General features: G+C 40.1%; 2 protein-coding genes across 7 annotated transcripts in view; both read right to left on the reverse strand.

Moving 5' to 3' along the window:
* The window catches only part of LOC139373501 (integrator complex subunit 3), a 29,683-nt gene extending 25,598 nt beyond the window's left edge, over positions 1–4,085 (reverse strand). For 2 of the 6 annotated variants that reach the window (XM_071114090.1, XM_071114089.1), the window contains exons 1-5: positions 3,723–4,058; positions 2,933–3,016; positions 1,901–1,984; positions 326–439; positions 77–161 (exon numbers count right to left, since the gene is read on the reverse strand). In XM_071114090.1, the coding sequence (XP_070970191.1) occupies positions 77–161; positions 326–439; positions 1,901–1,984; positions 2,933–3,016; positions 3,723–3,806 (451 nt within the window). In that variant the 5' untranslated portion in view covers positions 3,807–4,058. Of the gene's footprint in view, positions 1–76; positions 162–325; positions 440–1,900; positions 1,985–2,932; positions 3,017–3,722 lie in introns of all 6 variants that reach the window. The other 4 variants (XM_071114088.1, XM_071114091.1, XM_071114087.1 and 1 more) reach the window with 4 other exon arrangements.
* Positions 4,086–9,999: 5,914 nt separating this feature from the next.
* The window catches only part of LOC139373500 (atrial natriuretic peptide receptor 1-like), a 119,505-nt gene continuing 106,908 nt past the window's right edge, over positions 10,000–22,596 (reverse strand). Inside the window, exons 16-22 of the mRNA XM_071114086.1 lie at positions 17,159–17,327; positions 16,720–16,866; positions 16,328–16,451; positions 15,953–16,021; positions 15,539–15,713; positions 15,290–15,388; positions 10,000–15,177 (exon numbers count right to left, since the gene is read on the reverse strand). Coding sequence (XP_070970187.1) covers positions 15,023–15,177; positions 15,290–15,388; positions 15,539–15,713; positions 15,953–16,021; positions 16,328–16,451; positions 16,720–16,866; positions 17,159–17,327 — 938 coding nt within the window. The 3' untranslated portion in view covers positions 10,000–15,022. The remainder of the gene's footprint in view (positions 15,178–15,289; positions 15,389–15,538; positions 15,714–15,952; positions 16,022–16,327; positions 16,452–16,719; positions 16,867–17,158; positions 17,328–22,596) is intronic.

Here is a 22,596-nt window from a genome sequence, read left to right on the forward strand (position 1 = left end):
TTTGTGCATTGGCAGAAATAATTGCTCTGCATCTCAAAGCAGTGAAACCAACAGTGCACATGGTGAATGGACCAACCTGCAATCTGCTTCATAAGGGTCATGAGGATGCCGTCCGCTCCGATTACGGCGCTCTTCACCAGCTCCCTCACCAACCACACCAACTGAAAGGAGAGAGAGAGAGAGAGGGGAGGGGGGGTCATTAGCCAATCACTTACTCATTAGAAAACATAAAAATGTACATGTGTATTTTGTGTCAATAAAGCTAATTAAAATTGAGAGCACAGAAACCGTTTCTGCCTTTTCTACACGGAGACAAACTGTTGACCTGTGTGCGGCACACGTCTTGCAGCTTGAGGAACTTCTCCATGAGGATCTGGTTGATCTTGATCAGGATCACGTTCATGCCGTCCCTATTCACCAGGGTCAGGTCTCTGTAGCACTGCGGAGGGTAGAGTGGAGAATACAAATGTGTTATATGACGAAAGGCTCATTTGCTTTGCAGCATATGGACATACTGTACAGTGTACATACGACACAGTGTGATAACGAACAGCTTTGTGCATCAATAGGGGCTATGTATAAATACTGTAATGTGGATTAAATTGGGCACCCAGTCAAACATGTTCAGGTGACAAGGATTTAGAGGCGCCACAGGAATATTATAGAAGTTCACCATTCTTTAAAAAATATATATATATTTTAAGAATGGTGAACTTCTATAAACAATAATAATAAAAAGTATATATGGACAGTGAAAGTCAGAATGTATAGGGGAGACGGATAGAGGAAGACAGACAGGAAGGAGATGGGATTAGTAGCCATGTTGTCAGGGTGATATGTGGTCCGGAGTCTGGCGGGCTAACCATTACAGCAGACTCTGGATCAGAACTTCACCATTCTATAAATAATTTATATAGATTTACCCAACAGCCCCATTCTACAGAACCTTACGGTGGAAATGTTCATGTCTCATCATAAGGTGTAATGATAATCTACAGTCTGAAAGTGTGTGTATATATATATATACACACACATACATATATACACACACACACACACACACACACACACACACATATATAATAGTGTTATTAGAGGAAGTGAGATAAAGTGTGTGTGATACTGGTAATCACACACAGTGGTTTAGGAGGCACAATTGTATTTGTTTATTTTTTATTTACAGATAGCCAGTGGCACTCAGACATAATTTACAAACAAAGCATGTGTGTTTAGTGAGTACGCCAGATCAGAGGCAGTAGGGGTGACCAGGCACGTTCTCTTGATAAGTTTGTGAATTGTAACGAGTACTTTTGGGTGTCAGGGAAAATGTATAGAGTAAAAGTAAAAGTTGCCAAAAATATAAATAGTAATGTAAAGTACAGATATGCCAAAAAACAACTTAAGTAGTACTTTAAAGTATTTTTTACTTAAGTACTTTACAACACTGGGTGGTAGAGTATTTGGAGTCTATAATTCCATTCACATATCCTGTAGCCTAAAGTATTCAAGGTATTAGGGTGTTGATAACAGCACACTATTTTTAGTGCACTCACAAGAGTCACTATGTAAGCGAATTCAAACCATGTGAGGTGTGTATAAATATTGGTGTGTGTATAGTGAATGCAATCAATGGAGACATGATCATGAGAGCTTTCCGACACTCCTGGTTTGACCTGGAGTCTCCCAGAATTGGCTTTCGACTTCCGGCGAACAGGAAAACTATTCCAGAGTATTTTGAAAAGGCAATAACGAAATTAGACTAAGATGTAAAAATGTTGAATCTACCCGAAATGAGCTCCGTCTGACTTGGCAACCATAATGATCATATGAAATGGTAACGTGTTTGATAATGATATGAAGTATGATAATGATCATGTATATGGTAGTAATGAGGCCTTACCCTCTGTGCCTGTGAGGGTTCTGTGAGCAGCAGAGCGAAGAGTCCCAGACACACCTCCTCGTGCTGCTGTGGACCTTTACACACCTAGAGAAGGGAGGAGATGAGGACAATATATCATACCATGTAACCTATCCATGACCAAGGTATGTGTAATTTATTATTATTTCTCTCGCTCTCTGCATTGTGGGGAAGGGCCCGTAAAGTAAGCATTTCACTGTTAGTCTACACCTGTTGTTTATGAAGCATGTGACAAATAAAATGTCATTTGATGGGGCTGTAGCCTCCATTATCATGGTGTTGACGAAGGAGGCTTCAGCCGTATTAGGGCTTCATGTAACTTGAACCTATTCAATCTTACATTCCTTGTCATTTCAGCAGGCCATGACAACCACCATCTCAGATTGTCTTGAAATTGTTTTTGTAGTTAGAAACAGGTAAGATTGGCATTCCTGAAATTATTTAGATGAAATGTAATTTTAATTGAGAAATTAAGCTAACTGCGTAGTGCTTTGCAATTGTAATGATAGTAGGTTGTGTTGGGTTTAATAGTACATGTCACAAATCACAATACATTTAGAGCTGTTTCCTAATAACTTTATTGAAAAACATGAGAGTGCCATGCAAATCATTATTTTATTGGAGTTGTCACTACATTTTAGTCCCTGGCCCATTTCGCCATCAAAGTTTGGGCTTGTAGGAGAAGTTCTCACCTAGCCTACAAGTAGCATACTGTATAATCTTACACATCTCAATATGCTTATGTAGCATATGCGTCACATCCTTTGAGTTCTAACATTTACAAAGGGCATTGCAGAAATGTGTAGGAGAACAGCTCAATTGCTAAGCAACTGATGACTCTGACCATAGTCACATTCTATTAGATTCAATTCAATCATGTGCTATACAACTAATCTAATGTAGAGCCTAAGGCTCAACTAAAATATGTAAGTAGCTACATCTCATCTGCATATTCTAGTATGCAGAGTCCCATCCCATGGTGGTGGACTATTAGTGAGAGGGTGAGGGACTCACATTAGCTGTGATAGCATCGTTGGCTTCACGCTCCGACAGGCCATTTGTCAATGAAGTGACGATCGCCACACACCTCTCCAACCGCTAATGAACACAACAAAAAAAAGGAATGTTAACCACAAAGACAGAAAGACACCCAGAAGCATAGATAGGCCTAATTGTTCACAATTCACAATGTGGGCATACACACACACAGACAGAAACACACACAAGTTGCCACACAAATAACAACACAGCACACTAAAACACATGGGAACAACAAGTCAGAGAAATCATACACACAAATCACACAGAAAAGCACAAACAACAACAGATCGATGATCACTGTCAATTGAGCTAGCTACTGTATGAAAATACCTTAACCGTGTGGGGGTTAGGCTCTTGGCTCCCTTTTTTTAAGGGAAGGATCACTACAAGGGTTGTCAGAAAAGGTACTTTATGTGTATGATGAGTTTTGCGCATGTGCACAAACTCATCATATGTTTACCATCTATGTTTACCAAAATAGCATGCTAAATGATACCCTAAATTCTGCTGGATTCCCCATCATTTAAACTCACGTCAACAGAGCGAAAATACGTACTGCAAACATACACATGCCAGGCTATAAAATGCAATTTCGAATTAGTAACCAAACTTGCTGAATGATAGCTAGCTAGCAACATACAGGCTATGTTGTAAAAAATGGTTCCGTGTCTTTGTAGTGAATGTTTTATAACGTGCTGTATGGTTGAACAGCTGTTCGTATGATGTAGCAAAGCTTCTTGAGAATGTTTTATAGTAGCCCTACCTCCTCCAGCTCATCTTTTGCGTCCAGGGTCGTGGACACCAATAGGCGACCCTGTGGTTTCCCCTTTGCCGGTGAAGGCTCCATCACCTCCCGCCTCGCTTCGTCTGGCCCCAGAGGACTTGAGGGGTTAGACACTAGGGTTCGGGGAAAATTCTAAATGGCTTTCTCGTAGCAATGGATCGGCTCTAACAATAGACAGTTGTTTAGACTATTTTTACACGGTCTTCGTCGGACACCGTGTTTTTTTGACTTGGTTAGTCCACCTTTCAGTCTCACTCCGGTGCTTTCGACAGTGTCCGAATAAAACAAACTAACTTCCGGAGGGCATGGTGGCCTAGCGGAAGTATTCGTTCACAGAGCTAGCAGAAGGGAGGGCCCATAAGGCTCTTTTAAGCCAATGATTGATCTACTTATTTTTATTGACATAATGGTTTACCAATGAACGCAGAGAAAACCGGCCAATGAGTGGCAACGTAACTTGAGCATTGAAATGAAGACGTTTGTGTCATTTTGTAAGTATATAATAAAAGAGGCGCATCGCCTTTTTTGTTGTTGAAATGTGTGTATTGAAAATAAATCTGGATAATTGTTCTTCATTATCATGCTAAGTTAAAGCAATAGCATTCAGACCAATTACCTTCTAAATAATACATTTTACAGTTCATTAAGCAAAACGTTGGAAACATGCTTGAAATTCGCTATAGCTGCCTACATTAGCCTACTCCAAGGAAAATGTGCTTAGTGACAAGAAGAATGTTGTGGCAACTACTAGTTATATATTTGTACCACTGAGGGCGCAACAACCCATGTCAACGAACAACAACATTCATCCAAGCAAGCCAGACCAAATGTATTAAACACATTTTTTTGCAAATATACTTTCATGTTTTACATACACGGACCATTTAGCCATAACAGTTATCCCGTTTTTCAAAGTTTAAAAAAAAACCAATGCACAGTAATTAATTCAGTTTAATCTAAACACAAACTAAGGACACAGGAACACAGAAAGCGACCAAGAAGTGATTGAAGATTAGTTTAATCTAGTTGAGTTCTATTAAATTAGTTGAATTCCATTAGTTTAGTTAGTTTAGTTTTAGTTCACGAGTTATGTTAGTTTAGCTTAGTTTAGTTGTTTATCTACAGGGAAACCAAACCAGCTGTGGATATGGTAAATATAGGACCCCAGCAGGGTAAAGAGGGCAAATGAGGTGTTGGTGATGAAATAGAAGAAGCCTGATATGTCTTCCAAACAGGAGTGGATGTCAAGGTCCAACAGTTTAGTGCCTTTCTTATCCTCTGGGAATTTGAAAACAAAATCATGAGCATAAACGACTTGTGTTTGTTACAGTCATAGGTGAAAGAGTTATCTCTAAATTAAGGAAATGTAAGGCAGGAAGAGAACATATCACTGTCTCACGGATCTCTGTAACCTCGTTCTGAGCTACTTGTAAAAGCCTCTTACTTGAGTGAGTTTGGCTCATATGAGGAAATCTGAAGACAGAAGTCAGGAATTGGACAGGTAGAGCTGTTTTAGCATTGGGGTTGGGTGAAACAGCTCTGGAGGGTGGGCTGTGAGGTCATTATAGATTATGTGCACCAAGTGGGGTGTGTGAATGAATGTGTCTGGGTGCAGGGAGATAAGAAAAATACCTCTTTCAAGAAAGTTAGAGGCTATATAATGAGGTATTTTCGCATTGGGACCCTGATTGTCAACATTGAGGTTTTCCAGGGATAGCAGGTTAGAGAATGTTGGAGAGATTGGTTTATTTTGTGTCATAGAATATAGCATTCATATAGCATTCATATCAAGGGTTAGTAAGCTTCTTAGTCCTGTGAACACAGCGCCTGTTATATGATCTTCATTAAGTTTGTTTGATGACAGATGAAGATACAGTATGTAAGGCTGGCCAGTCTCTCAAAGTCCACAGGTTCCAAATTGACAATTTGATTGTCAGGTGAAATCAACTCCCTACGTGATTGTATGCTTTAAAGTCTTCTTTTCTGATTGATTTAATATTATTTCCTGCCAAATCCAACATCTTAAAGTTTCTGCAAACCCTCCTTGAAAGTATCACCAAAGGTCAGGCTCTCTATAAAGGCCCCCAAATCCTGGAAAAAAACTGCCCTCAAGGTTTGTTGTTATTAAGATTGAGTTCTGTGAGTCTGGTGAGATTGGCTAAATCTGAACAGCCTAGATTATTGATGTTATTGCTGCTGAAATCCAGAATTTGCAGTGTGGCGATTGCTTGTGACGTTTGGCACAGATGAAAGCCTATTGTCATTCTCAGCTGCTTCATTGATTAGGAAGATAACTCAAGACAGTTCACTAATAATGTTAAATGACATGTTCAGCTCAGTCAGCAGGGTGCATGACTGCAGCAGTTCCTCAGAGACAATAACGATGTTGTTTTCTGTCAATCTGTGTCTGTACACTACCGGTCAAAAGTTTTAGAACACCTACTCATTCAAGGGTTTTTCTCTATTTTTTACTATTTTCTACATTGTAGAATAATAGTGAAGACATCAAAACTATGAAATAACACATATGGAATCATGTAGTAACCAAAAAAGTGTTAAACAAATCCAAATATATTTTATATTTGAGATTCTTCAAATAGACACCCTTTGCCTTGATGACAGCTTGCACACTCTTGGCATTCTCTCAACCAGCTTCACCTGTAATGCTTTTCCAACAGTCTTGAAGGAGTTCCCACATGCTGAGCACGTGTTGGCTGCTTTTCCTTCACTCTGCAGTCCGACTCATCCCAAACCATCTCAATTTGGTTGAGGTCGGGAGATTGTCGAGGCCAGGTCATCTGATGCAGCACTCCTCCACTCTCCTTCTTGGTAAAATAGCTCTTACACAGCCTGGAGGTGTGTTGGGTCATTGTCCTGTTGAAAAACAAATGATAGTCCCACTAAGCCCAAACCAGATGGGATGGCGTATCGCTGCAAAATGCTATGGTAGCCATACCGGTTGTGTGCCTTGAATTCTAAATAAATCACTGACAGTGTCACCAGCAAAGCACCCCCACACCTTAACACCTCCTCCTCCATGTTTTACAGTGGAGATCATCCATTCACGAACACTGTGTCTCACAAAGACACTGCGGTTGGAACCAAACATCTAAAATTTGGACTCTAGACCAAAGGACAAATTTCCACCAGTCTAATGTCCATTGCTCATGTCTCTTGGCCCAAGCAAGTCTCTTCTTATTATTGGTGTCCTTTAGTAGTGGTTTCTTTGCAGCAATTCAACCATGAAAGCCTGATTCACACAGTTTCCTCTGAACAGTTTATGTTGAGATGTGTCTGTTACTTGAACTCTATGAAGCATTTATTTGGGATGACATTTCTGAGGCTGGTAATTCTAATGAACTTATTCTCTGCAGCAGAGGAACTCTTTCCTGTGGCGGTTCTCATGGGAGCCAGTTTCATCATAGCTCTTGATAGTTTTTGCGACTGCACTTGAAGAAACTTTCAAAGTTCTTGAAATGTTCCATATTGACTGACCTTCATGTCTTAAAGTAATGATGAACTGTCGCTTCTCTTTGCTTATTTGAGCTGTTCTTGCCATAATATGGACTTGGTCTTTTACCAAAATAGGGCTATCTTCTGTATACCACCCCTACCTTGTTACAACACAACTGATTGGCTCAAACGCATTAAGGGAAGAAATTCCACAAATGAACTTTTAACAAGTCACACCTGTTTATTGAAATGCATTCCAGGTGACTACCTCATGAAGCTGGTTGAGAGAATGCCAAGAGTTTGCAAAGCTGTCATCAAGGCAAAGGGTGGCTATTTGAAGTAAATATAAAATATATTTTGATTTGTTTAACACTTTTTTGGTTACTGCATGATTCCATATTAGTTATTTCATAGTTTTGATGTCTTTGCCATTATTCTACAATGTAGAAAATAATACAAATATAAATGGAATGAGTAGGTGTGTCCAAACCTTTGACTGGTACTGTATATACACATATATACTGTGTGTATGTATAAATATAAATATGGGTATAACATTTATGTTGTATATACAGGGTGCTTTTGTAAAAGAGACCTAGCTCTCAATATGTCTTCCCTGTTAAAATAAAGGTTAGATAAATTACTGGATTGACAAGAACCCAGCAATACAGCAGAAAGCAGAGAAAGACAATCAGATGAGTGTGAAGACCCACTTCATATTCCTGCTATGGTTTTCTTTAGTTTCAAAATGAGGAGCTTGGTTGGGCCAGATCTTTTTTAGAGCAATTAATGGCTAGTGACCCAACGTATGTTTGCTCCCAAAGGATTCCTTTCAAGACTCTTCTGTTCAACTGATAAATGTGTTCAACTTAATCTGTTCAACAATATCGCATAACTATAGAAGATAACAGACAGATATTTTAAGAGGCCTGTTACACCATGCTGCTGGGGAAAATATTATTATTATTGGAGAATGGAATCAAAGTAACATAGCTATCCAAAGTGGGTATACATATTTTCCTAGTTAAGGCAGAATATTTCCTGAACAAAGAAAGACGTGGTGTAACAGAGGAAACACATTTGCAATCTCCACCCTTTACCCGGTTTCATTGTAAACCAAATAATTGAGCAACACAATCCATTTAACAAATTATTTGGGAATGAAAAATAATAACACAGGAGACATGAAAAGTCAATAAAAAAAGTTGCATTTATTTTTAACGATTTCTCAATATACTGAGGAGAAACTTCATCGAAAATGTATTTTTTCTGATTGAAATTTAATTGACGTCAACTCCGGTCAGTAATGTAGCTAAACTGTATAATCCACACTTGTTTCATTTACAATCATAAGTAGTCAGTAGTGATGACTGCTTCCCCCTCCATCAGAGAACTGTAGTCATGGAGAATGTGTAGTGGACATGAGTCGGTCATGGTCTCACGATAAAGCAAGCCCTGTCTGCGACTTCAAAATCTGTCGGCCCTCGACTCAAAAGGAAATTTCCTCTGACAATGGTATGGAACCTCTCTCTCTATCACTTCCATTTTCAAAATAACATTTTGGAGTTTCACGTCTCCACATTGTTTATTTTTATTTTTAAAAGAGATCGGAAGGTCGGATGAACCTTATATATTAGATGTTGTCGTAGGCCACCCCCTTTGACCAGATTCCAGCACTTACTTCTCCAAATGAAACAAAATAGAATCAGAGCTACGAGGAAAACATATAAATAAAACTAGAAAAGGGATCTATGCACAAAGGACTTTTCCAAGACCAGACTCTCCACTGGATCTGCTGGAGTTTTACATTGTGATTTTAGATTATTAAGCCATGTTAAGCCTTTGGAATCTCCCCTTCTGATATGGTCCAAAGACATGGACAAGATGGCCTCTCCAAAACCTGGGGGTACCATCTTGATAGGTTGTGTTGAAAACATTTTTTTTGACAGGTATGGACTGTAAAACACATTGAAACGCTCAGACCTGGGATAGACAGCACTACATTTGTAAAAATATTAGCAATGTTTTTTAAGACAGTGGTTTTTGAAGATGATGGTTTTTGAGCAGGGATTAGAAATGCCTGTAATTGCTTAGTACTTCTTGCTTTCTCCAAAAAATATTCATTGTAAAGAAATGAAGTAGTGTTGCTTTGCTCATGTGTTCAATCTCATGAAACTGGAAGATTTACAGTGCCTTCAGAAAGTATTCACACCCGTTGACTTTTTCCACATTTTGCCGTGTTAGAGTCTGAGTTTAAAATGGATTCAATCAAGATTTTGCACCACACTTCTAGACACAATACACAATAATGTCAAAGTGGAATTCTATTTCTTTTTAGAAATGTTGACAAGTTCATTAAAAATAAAAAGACAAAATGTCTTGAGTCAATAAGTATTCAACCCTTTTGTTATGACAAGCATAAATAAGCTCAGAAGTAAAAATGTGCTAAACAAGTCACATAATAAGTTGCATGACTGTGCAATAATAGTGTTTAACATGATTTTTAAAATGAGTACCCCATCTCTGTACCCCACACATATAATTAATTATCTGTAAGGTCCCTCAGTCGAGGAGTGAATTTCAAGCACAGATACAATCACAAAGAAAATGAAAAATGGTGGTTTTCCAATGGTTCACAAAGAAGGGCACCTATTGGTAGATAGGTAAAACAAAATCGAAATGAAATATCCCTTTGAGCATGGTGCAGTTATTAATTACACGTTGGATGGTGTACAAAGATACAGGTGCACTTCCTAACTCAGAGGAAGGGAACCGCTCATTGATTTCACCACGAGACCAATGGTGATTTTAAAATCAGTTATAGAGTTTAATGGCTGTAATAGGAGATACCTGAGGATGGATCAACAACATTGTAGTAACTCCACAATACTAACATAAATGACAGAGTGAAAAGAAGTAAGCCTGTACAGAATAACAATATTCCAAAACATGCAACCTGTTTGCAATAAGGCACTAAAGTATTACTGCAAAAAAAATGTAGTAACGAAATGTACTTTTTGTCCTGAATAAAAAGCGTAATGTTTGGGGGAAATCCAACACAACACATCACTGAGTACCACTCTTCATATTTTCAAGCATGGTGGTGGCTGCATCATGTTATGTGTATGCTTGTCATCAGCAAGGACTAAGGAGTTTTTTTCAGGATACAAATAAATTGAATGGAGCTAAGCATGGACAAAATCCTGAAGGGAAAGTTGGTTCAGTCTGCAGTACACCAGACACTGGGAGACAAATTCACCTTTCAGCAGGACAATTACCTAAAACACAAGCCAAATAAACACTGGAGTTGCTTACCAAGACGACATTGAATGTTCATGATTGGCTTAGTTACAGTTTTGATTTGGCAAGACTTGAAAATGGCTGTCTTGCAATGATCAACAACCAACTCCACAGAGCTGGCAGAATTTTGAAAAGAATAATGGGCAACTATTGTACAATCCAGGTGGGCAAAGCTCTTAGACACGTACCCATAAAGACTCACAGCTCTAATCACTGCCAGAGGTGATTCTAACATGCAATGATTCAGGAAGTTTAATACTGATCTCTCGACATTAACAAATTACTAACCTTCAGGATCATATAAAATCTGAACTTTCAGCTGACTTGCCAGAGAAAGATAGACCCCTCATTTGGTTCCTCTTCCTTTCCAGTGGTGTAAAGTACTATAGTAAAAATACTTTAAAGTACTACTTAAGTCGTTTTTTGGGGTATCTGTACTTTACTATTTATATTTTTGACAACTTACTTATTCCTAAAGAAAATAATTCACTTTTTACTCCATCCGTTTTCCTAGACACCCAAAAGTACTTGTTACATTTTGAATGCTAAGCAGCACAGGAAAATGGTCCAATTCACACATTCTACTGCCTCTGATCTGACAGACTCACGAAACACAAATACTTTGTTTGTAAATTATGTCTGAGTGCTGGCTCTCCGTAAAAAATAAAATAGTGTTGTCAAGTTTGCTTAACACAAGCAATTTTAAATGATGTATACTTTTACTTTAATACTTAAGTATATTTAAAACCAAATACTTCTACTCAAGTAGTATTTTATTGGGTGACTCACTTTTACTTGAGTCCAATTGGGTACTTTTTCCACCACTGCAGATTTCTTCCTTAACTCTGTGTGAAGAATCTGCCTCTTCAGCATCTTTTTTAAGCACTCTGTGACAAATAACTTTTTTCAAAGTGCTACACAGTACAAATAAAAGTAGTCAAAGTGTTAAGTCTTTGAAGCTGTTTTTTTTACTGTGTTGTTTGTACTTACTGTTTGACTTTGTACTTATATCCCTATTATTTCAAGTTTATATATAGTTAGAAATATGTAACCTGTAGATTAGACTACGAGTATGTGGGTTGTTGTGCCATACTGTGATACAAAATGCAATTGTATGCATGGACAATCCCACTTAGATTGTAAGGTCTAATAAATAACTAAACATGGAAAGTACATCACGTTTCGGCCAAAATGACATCAAGCACAATAACACATTGCTATTGACTCAGAAGAAAATGTGGGTTATCAACTGATTTTATAAAGACATTCAACTGACCCGAAACAAGACAGGCAATGTAACTGAACATTTCTTTCTCCCCCCAAAACAACGCCAATGTCATATTTTAAAACACAACAGTACATTGTAACATACAGTAATTCAAAGACCAACCCACTCTTTGAAAATACAGACACGGCAACCAAAACAACACAATACAATACATTTTACTGCATCAGAAACACATTTAAAGAAGCCATGTGACCACATTCATAGTGGACACATACCGTATGCAGATGGACCTGCCTTGGAATCATCTTAATGATGTCATTTTCTGGTTGTAAAAAGGTTTTCTGGTTGACAAGACATCATACAACCACATTACAAGCAACTGGTCTCAACCAGTTGCTTGTAACAACTGGTCTCAACCAGTTTCTGGTCTCAACCAATTGCTTGTTACAACCAGGTAAAGACATATTTTTCACGACAAGAAGACATAATGGGAAAGACGTCATATTTTGGTTGTTATCTGGTCAGATTACAACTAGACAAAGACTTGATTTTCTGTTTGCTAAAAATAATTAACTTCTGCATAAACTTTCACACCACCAGTATACAACCTGACTACGACGCCATAAAATAGATTATACTGAAACCAGTTTTGCCCGCTGGGTTACCTGTCAGATCAAGCCTGACATTGGGTGAGTTACTACTGATGAATGACGTGTCTCCCTGACATCACACAGAGCTGTTATCATTTACAACTCCACATTACCAATCCTGATTATTTCACAGTATTGGCTTTGACTTAGGTGATACATTCACTCATGGAAAATGAAATTATCAAATCATTTAGACTTAAGTTGGAAAGGGGATATTCTCACTGATGATAAGTTTAAGGTTTAGGGCCATTCAAGTGAGAGCACATTCACATGGTCCATAGCTCTGGTTGGTATATGGGTGCCTGCTGCCTATCAGTGATGCTCCACTTCTGAGCCAAGTTGCGAGGTGGTGCAGCTGTTCCTTTCAGATAGACAACAAGCAGAGCCACCCAAAAACACCAACGAACAAAAGGCAAAAGAGTCGTTTGTTGTAACATGTTTGCAAATCACAAGCCAAACCAGTATCCTCAGAGAGTCAACTTTGAGAGTTTATGGGCATATATCCAATATATAATTTTTCACTATGCTATGTATGCCATTTAGAAGGACTCCCAATCTGAAATAAATCTGACCTTTCTTATCAGTAACAGAAGTGAAGAGCTAGACTCGCTCATTCTTTTGTACCCTTGAGTATAACATCATCTTGTAAAAAAGAAAGAAGGAAAAAGGACAATTAGAAAATCTGAACTTCAAAATGAGTCTGTAATATAAGAACTTCGTGTGAGAGGACTAGCTGGTTATAACCATGCAGACAGCATTACCTGTGACTAGATAGTAATACGTAATTCACCCAAAAGTTGACATTCGTGGCCAACTCTAATTCTCAATTCTTCATTGTCATCGCAGTTTATCTTGAGAAGATTAATGCAAATTGTTTTTTTTATGACCAAAAATATTCGTTTTGGCTGTAAATTCTCTTTTTGAACAGTCCTGTTGAATGCACACGGATGTATTTACAAGCCTAATGTCCTTAACAGCCATAAGTGTCAATTTGAGACATTTCACCAATGTCAATTAGATCGCCTATACTTGCATGGTGGTGATTGCCTCCACGACTTCCCCCTAAAGCACATAGCCTACTAGGTTGTGGGACACACTTTTGTTGACTCGTATTATTATGGATTACTGGGCCCTATTCTACGAATCTGGTTTGAGGAGTTAGCGAGGAAACTTTGGTCAACTCTGAGTTCAAACGGTGACACAAATGTGGCTCACCTTTTAGCCAGGTACATTTCTGTGGCAACGAATCCTTCAGAACTAATCTGCTCCCGGGATGGCCAACTCAGTGTTTTACTCAATTTATCCCGAATGAAGTGGTTGAGTCAATCCTGTGTGTTATAAATAGTAACATTCAAATACATTACACACAACACATTTAGTAAAGACGGGATGCATTTGAAACTTCACGGGCAGTAAAACTGTCGTAGGAATTCATACATGATTTTATCGATATGAGTGGGGAGTCATCGTGCATTGCTAAGCACACCAAATAAACGATATGCTCAATGCTGAATTTGCAGGTTAGTTTTTCCTTTCATTTTGGCAAAAATGAAAATGTGTCACTGACTCGCCCATGGACTAATGTTTCAGTATCGTCTCAGTTTGGCTTTCGACTAGCAATGTGTGACATGTACGTGCAGTTACAAGCCCGGCTCGAGCAGGCTCAAGTAAGCGGCGGGTGAACGATCAACATCTGCCTGATCTGCCTTCATAACATGCGTGAAGCCTGAGCTGGAACGTGAAGCTGACTGAAGCTAGCTAATGTCAGAAAAGACTGAATACATCTAGCTACATTCGTAGTGTACCCCTCTGGACTTCAGTTGATTCATGTTCGACTGATATAGAACAAACTGATATAGTAATATAGAACACAAACCACTTGTGAAATAAATAGAAAAACACCAGGGAATGCTTCACATAACACTAAGGACTCTACACAAATGTTAGAGAACACCAAGTCAGTCACAAAGTCAAATAACCACAAAATAACACATTGGACAACTCTCGTCACCACAAACAACAGGTCCAAACAAGAATGTCCAAAATGTTTGTTCACAAATATCGAGTTACAACTCTGGAACACAGAGTGGCGTCGTTCGCGAATGCCCATCGCCTGTGTCAATCAGAGGTGGTGCCTCGCCAATCGGCACATGGCGGTGTAGCAGTGATATCGTTCCTTTGGTTGGAAAGTCTACAAGTCTACAGCTGTCCATGGATGATCCACCATGGTAAGTCAATCTAGACAGGGCTTGTCCACCTATAGGAACCAAGGTATCCCCATGAAGAGCAGTGAGACTCTGTCGATGAGACTATCATTAAGGAGGGAGTTGTCAGTGGTACAGTTTTTTGATGTTGCTTATTTCCATTTCACTCCATTCCCATGTGCATCTGTATGCATGTCTTTTCCTTTTACCTCAGCCCTCCCTTCCCTTACATCTCTTTTCTACCACGTCTCTCTAATACGGTCTAAACAGTATGCATCTCTCTCTCTCCCGTGTGTGTCTCTCTCTCTCTCTTTCTCTCGCTCTCCCCGTCTCTCTCTTTCTCTCGCTCTCCCCCTTCTCTCTCTCTTTCTCTCGCTCTCCCCGTCTCTCTCTTTCTCTCGCTCTCCCCTTTCTCTCTCTCTCTCTCTCTCTCTCTCTCTCTCTCTAGTAAGCCATGTTGCTGGTGCTCTCTCCCAGTAGCCAGTAGGTCTTCATCCTCCCTTTGCCCTTCATCTCCACGTCTCCTCTCAGCTCCAGCTGGAAACAGTTGAAGTCGTCCAGCACCGTGCGCGTGGCCTCCGACACGTGGATCTTCAGGGCTGAGGGATGAGAACATGACAGAAATGTGGTCATTGAAGCCAGAGAAGGACTAGTGTATGTGTACCCTGATAGGTCATGAGATTGTAGATAAAAGAGATGGGTCACTCTCACCCTCCCCATTGGACTCCATGCGAGAGGCTGTGTTGACTGTGTCTCCAAACAGACAGAACCGAGGCATCTTCAGTCCTACAACACCAGCACACACTGGGCCTGGAGAGAACACACACACACACAACCTATTCCAATATTCCACAGACCCTAATGATTCCACAGTGTCAGACAAGCTCAAGGAAGTGCATTTGTCAGAAAACAAATACAATTTGAACCATACAACCCCCCCCCCCCCTTCCCGCCGCTCACCACTGTGGATGCCACTGCGCAGAAAGAGCTGCTGGGCAGGTCGGTGGCGGATCCTGAAGGAGTGTACGGCCTCCAGCAGGGCTAGCGACATGCGGGCGATCTCTCGTCCGTGCAGATTGCCGTTCCTCACGGGCAGCCCAGACACCACCATGTATGCATCGCCTATCGTCTCCACCTGAGGGCGCCACAGAGTGAGAGACGGTCACACTGTCACCAGGCTTCTTAATAAATATGTCCTTGACTCAGTGGCGAGTAACCGTGGTACAGGAGGCTCACAGCATGTCCATGTCTTTGTGTCCTTCTAGCTCCAACACACCTGATTCAACTAGTCTTCAAGCACTTGAGTAGCTGGATCAGTTGCATTAAATGTGTGCACACCCTGTGTGAATAACAAGGTTCAGACTCTGACTTCACCTTATAAACATCGAAGTTGTCGATGATGGCATCGAAACACGTGTAGAGGTCATTCAATAGGGTCACCACCTACAGGGAAACGTGAGGATTATCAGCCACTGCATAAAATATGTGTCCTTTTAGTAGATTAACAGTCAATTCATTTGCCTTCAGATATGAGGCAATTGTAATACAGTTAACGTCTGAAAAGTACACATTGAACACAAGTATGCTTAAATTAAGTGCAGTTCATCGATCCCAACTCAAATATATTATTTTAATTTGCTCAGAAAAACGGCATACTCCACTTCTCATTCATGACAGCCTAAAGCCATTGCATATCAGGACTAGACTGTATTGTCAAGCGTCTGTTGACTACGTTCATTCTGGACTGACCTGCATGGGCGTGCTCTCTGCTGAGATGGCGGTGAAGCCCACGATGTCACTGAAGTAGATGGTGACCGAGTCAAAGGCCTCAGCCTGCACCGTCTCCCCTCTCTTCAGCTGCTCCGCTACAGAGCTATATCACACACAGACAGTGTTAAGCAGAGTGAGTTGGGTGTGTGTGTGATTCAGTCAAATCACCAAATGATGTTTGTATGTACTAGTCCTCTGCAGAGTACAGCCTTTGATGAGCCTTTCTGTGTGAGGGTGTGTTTGTGTGTGTCATTTTTGGACCTAATTATTTAAAAAAATGACACAACCTAGTACACTGTCTTAAAAATCATTTAGGATAACAAAAAAAGCGAAACAACTTATTTCCACTGCGGTCCTCTTAATACACTCACTGTGGAAGTATCTGGTAGAGCAGTGCCTCGGCCTTGCGTTTCTCTTCATGGTAAGCCTGTGTCCTTTCCTCCACCAGTTCTTCCAGGTTATTGGCGTACTGCTCCATCCGAGACAGCAGGTTGTCCAGGATGTTAGACCCATAACCTCTGGGGAGGGAAGGGTGGCGAGAGGGATGGAGGAGAGGAGAAATGAACGGGTAAAAGATGCGGCGGGAGGTTTTTTGAAGGTAGTTGTCAGAGCAGTGCAAACCTGTTGTGAGTACATCAAGTCGTTGGGTAAAATGAATCGCACACATGTTTGTGCGTGGAGAGTTATTGTGAACGCATGCAGATCTCTAACTCGAGGGGATGGGTATCAGTGCATGTCTGTAGATCAGGCACCATATAACGTGCATGGTGTTAATGGAGGTTTTAAGCAGTGCGTACAGACATGGTGTACCTGTTGTGTTTGCGCAGCAGCAGTTTGATGTGGTGGAACTCGGGCCTCTCGTTCACGTCCTCGCTCCAGCAGCGCTGCATGAGCTGGCCCACCTCTTCACTGTGACTCTGGGGGCAGAGGGAGGGCCGCAGGTAGGGCCACTGGCCCAGCGCCACGCGCTCTACGATTTCTGGTGGAGAGAAAGAGGGTGGGAGGAAGAGACAGAGGTGAGAGAATATGTGAGAATCCATAAAACCATTTCGTACTATTGTACAGTCGTGGCCAAAAGTTTTGAGAATGACACAAATATTAATTTCCACAAAGTTTGCTGCTTCAGTGTCTTTAGATGTTTTTGTCAGATGTTACTATGGAATACTGAAGTATAATTACAAGCATTTCATAAGTGTCAATGGCTTTTATTGACAATTACGTGAAGTTAATGCAAATAGTCAATATTTGCAGTGTTGACCCTTCTTTTTCAAGACCTCTGCAATCTGCCCTGGCATGCTGTCAGTTAACTTCTGGGCCACATCCTGACTGATGGCAGCCCATTCTTGCATAATCAATGCTTGGAGTTTGTCAGAATTTGTGGGTTTTTGTTTGTCCACCCGCCTCTTGAGGATTGACCACAAGTTCTCAATGGGATTACGGTCTGAGGAGTTTCCTGGCCATGGACCCAAAATATCAATGTTTTGTTCCCCGAGCCACTTAGTTATCACTTTTGCCTTATGGCAAGGTGCTCCATCATGCTGGAAAAGGCATTGTTCATCACCAAACTGTTCCTGGATGGTTGGGAGAAGTTTCTCTCGGAGGATGTGTTTGTACCATTCTTTATTCATGGCTGTGTTCTTAGGCACAATTGTGAGTTTGCCCACTCCCTTGGCCGAGAAGCAACCCCACACATGAATGGTCTCAGGATGCTTTACTGTTGACATGACACAGGACTGATGGTAGCGCTCACCTTGTCTTCTCCGGACAAGCTTTTTTTCCGGATGCCCCAAACAATTGGAAAGGGGATTCATCAGAAAAAATGACTTTACCCCACTCCTTAGCAGTCCAATCCCTGTATCTTTTGCAGAATATCAGTCTGTCCCTGATGTTTTTCCTGGAGAGAAGTGTCTTCTTTGCTGCCCTTCTTGACACCAGGCCATCCTCCAAAAGTCTTCACCTCACTGTGTGTGCAGATGAACTCACACCTGCCTGCTGCCATTCCTGAGCAAGCTCTGTACTGATGGTGCCCCGATCCCGCAGCTGAATCATTTTTAGGAGACGGTCCTGGCACTTGCTGGACTTCCTTGGGCGCCCTGAAGCCTTCTTCATAACAATTGAACCGCTCTCCTTGAAGTTCTTTATGATCCGATAAATGGTTGATTTAGGTGCAATCTTACTGGCAGCAATATCCTTGATGTGAAGCCCTTTTTTTGTGCAAAGCAATGAAGACGGCACGTGTTTCCTTGCAGGTAACCATTGTTGACAGAGGAAGAACAATGATTCCAAGCACCACCCTCCTTTTGAAGCTTCCAGTCTGTTATTAGAACTCAATCAGCATGGCAGAGTGATCTCCAGCCTTGTCCTCGTCAACACTCACACCTGTGTTAACAAGAGACTCACTGACATGATATCAGCTGGTCCTTTTGTGGTAAGGCTGAAATGCAGTGGAAATGTTTTTTGGGGATTCAGTTAATTTGCATGGCAAAGAGGGACTTTGCAATTAATTGCAATTCATCTGATCACTCTTCATAACATTCTGGAGTATATGCAAATATGCATACAAACTGAGGCAGCAGACTTTGTGAAAATTAATATTTGTGTCATTCTCAAAGCTTTTGGCCACGACTGTACTAAGGGACATTTCAATTTGAGAGAGAGAGAGGTGGAGCTCAAGTGAACTTCATTTAGAAAAGCTACCTTGGACAGACAAGCCTCTTCTCCTTCCCAGTAACAAGAACGAGACACGTTAGAATAGTCCCAAGGCTGCAGTAAAACCAGCCTCTTTCTCAAGGTCAATAGTTTCAGAGACATAACTGTATCAACAACAAAAACACTCCTTTTAAGTCTCTTCTCTGTCGTCAAGTCTCCTATCCGCCATTAACCTATTACAACTCTCAATCTCCTTCCCTCTCTCCTTCTTTTCTGTTCCGAACGATGCGTCACTTCAAAGGCAGAGGCATCCTAATAGACTTGAATATGAAAGGCCAAGGCAGAATGAGGTTGAAGGAAACAATGTTCTGTCAAACGCGTCAATACTTTAATGACTGTATCTGGGTCACCTCTCATGTTTGCTCTCCATATCAGCTCTTTTACATTCAGTAAATAAACAATATCTCCATCCGGGGACCGACTCTTCCAGTGCCAATGTCCTGAACTCATTGTCCACCACCCCTCTCTCCTCATTTCATTGATTTTCCTCTTATCTTATTTTTAGTTCCCAACTTCTGTCTCTTGTCTCTCACACATAAATTATATGACCCCTCCCCCCCCCCCATTCAATTCAATGTGTGTACTGTATAACCACAGTCAGTGAGATAGCTTAGCATATAGCGCTGCCTCCCTGAACCAGGGTCCTCTACCTCAAGGATTCCCAACCTAGGGGGCCCGCACACCCCATGCAGAGCGACAACGTTTCATGGGGGGTGAGAGGGGGGAACCTTTATTTTTTTTTACACAATTCTCGAATGTTTATACCGATCTAAATCTGCAAGGATAGAAACGAGTGGTAAAATGCCAGAGGAAGACGCGCCTGATGCACACAGGAATATCTTTGGTTTGTCTCTATGACATTCATATGAAGCTGAGCTACGACCTGCTAAAGTCGAGGAGTCACAGTAACTGGACTTTGCTTGGAAAGTAATTGTATACAATGTGTGATCAATTGATCTAATCACTTTCTGTAAAAGAGAATGTGTAATTAAATTGAGTGTTCATATAAATTATCATAATAAAACATATTCGGTAGCGGAATAACATTTGGGGAAATCGGGTCTAGACTTGATTTCCTTATCCATTATTATTATTATCATTATTATTATTATTATTATTATCATTATTACTATTATTATTACGATCGTTATTATCATTATTATTATCATCATCATTATTATCATTAATATTATTATTATCATTATTAACATTATTATTATTATTATTACCATCATTATTATTATTATTAATATAATCATTATTATTATTATTATGATGATCATTATTATCATCATTATTATCATTATTAACATCAATATTATTATCACCATTATTATTATAATTAATATAATCATTATTATTAATAATAATAATCATTATTATTGTCAGTATTATCATTATTATTATTATTATCATCATCATTATTATTATTATCATCATTAATATCATCATTATTATCATTATTATTATTATTATTATCATTAAATAGCCTCCCTAAAAGATGGGTCTTGTTAAACTATGTAGGAATTGCAAGAAAATAGCTTAAAAACACATTTTCCTAGGTTCCTCAAATGAAACAAAATCAAACTGGTGGTGTATTTAATATAGGGAATCTCAATAAACAATGAAAATGGGAAAAAAGGGGGCCATGTGGAAAAAAGGCTGGGGACCACTGCTTTACCCCACCAACACACATGACCACCCCCGCTTGATTGGCCACATTTCAAGCTAGCTGTGGCGTGAGCTTACAGCACATTCTTAACTCTGTGACATGTACAGAATTTCAATGTGCTTCCATAAGAGCCCACCTAGGTATTTCTACTGACAGCAACTAGGGAGCTAGCTCTTTATGACCACTGGGATCTACTTTTGATCCTACATAATTAGGGGAAATTCAAAGAGTCCTGAGCAGATTTTCCTATGCAGGAGATGTATGTTTCCCTGGGGAATAAGGTGGATGGCAGCAATTTACAATGTGTAAGTATGTGTACTTATACATTGTGTCTGTGTGTGTGTGTCTGTGTCTGTGTGTCTGTGTGTGGTGAAAGATATATGGTGACAGAGAGTCGGCACCTTAGAGATATGACAGAACCATGGCTGACAGGACTGGAATGTAAAAGGGAAGATGGAAGGTGAAGATTGATTTAAAAAAACACCTGAGGGAGAGAAAGAGAGAGAGAGAGAGAGAAGGGGGAAGGAGAGAGAGAGAGAGAGGGGGAGGGATAGAGAGAGAGAGAGAGGGGGAGGGAGAGGGGGGAGAGAGAAAAAGAAAGAAAGATAGAAAAAAGAGAAGGAAAGAGAGTACTACATGATTTACTACATTTAGCATTTTAAAGAGTAATGTATTACAACTACGGGTTATCACTGCTGGGGTGGGCACATTATTAGTATTCTAGTAAGTATAGGTATTACTAGACCTGCATGAACAAACACACACACACACACATGTTCATAGTACTTTCCGAGAGAGAGAGATATAGAGAGAGCGACAGGAGGAAGGAGGGTTGAGAAACCCACACACTTCTCAGAATCTAATTGGATTCAGTGCCATGCTTCTTGGAGAACACAAATAACAAATGACAAATGTGTAAAAAAGAAAAAGAAAGTGTTGTACATTTTCCCTCTCCAAGATGCCTTTCAAAATGATTTGTGTTCTACACAGAAGCTAATATAGTCCAGGTCTCTCTTGAATTATTATTCTTTTTTCTATCTCAATGAGACTAACCTGGTTAAATGAAGTTAATAAAATCAATATATATGTTGTGCAATTAAATGCTTTGTCTTTCCCCAAAATAATCAAAATAAAAGATGCTAACCTCATCCGTTTTTCTCTCTTCATTGTTTCAAGTACCATTCCATATGTCTGTACTTCAATCTTCAAGTCTAACCCTATTTACCTTGATATGCATTCTATATAATTATAGTGCCTTAGAAAGTATTCATACCCCTTGACTTATTCCACATTTTGTTGTGTTACAGCTTGAATTCAAAATGGATTAAATCAATTTCTCCCCCCCCCCCCCCCCCCCCCCTCAGCCATCTACAGGCAATACCCAAAGTGAAAACATGTTTCTATACGTTTTTGCAAATGTATTGAAAAATAAATATCTCATTCACATAAGTGTTCAAACCCCTGAGTCAAAACTTTGTAGAGGCACCTTTGGCAGTGATTACAGCTGTGAGTCTTTCTGGGTAAGTCTAAGAGATTTCCACACCTGGATTGTGCAACATTTGCCCATTATTCATTTCAAACTTCTTCCAGCTCTGTCAAATTGGTTGTTGATCATTGCTAGACAACCATTTTCAGGTCTTGCTATAGATTTTCAAGTAGATTTAAGTCATAACTGCAACTTGGCCACACAGGAGCATTCATTGTCTTCTTGGTAAGCAACTCTAGTATAGATTTGGCCTTGTGTAGGTTAGCATTGTGGAGTAAGTGCAATGTTGTTGGTCCATCCTCAGTTTTCTCCTATCACAGCCATTCAACTCAAACAATTTTAATGTCACTATTGGCCTCATGGAGAAATCCCTGAGCGGTT

Source organism: Oncorhynchus clarkii, chromosome 18 (genome assembly GCF_045791955.1).
Source record: "Oncorhynchus clarkii lewisi isolate Uvic-CL-2024 chromosome 18, UVic_Ocla_1.0, whole genome shotgun sequence".
Classification (NCBI taxonomy): Eukaryota; Metazoa; Chordata; class Actinopteri; order Salmoniformes; family Salmonidae; genus Oncorhynchus; species Oncorhynchus clarkii.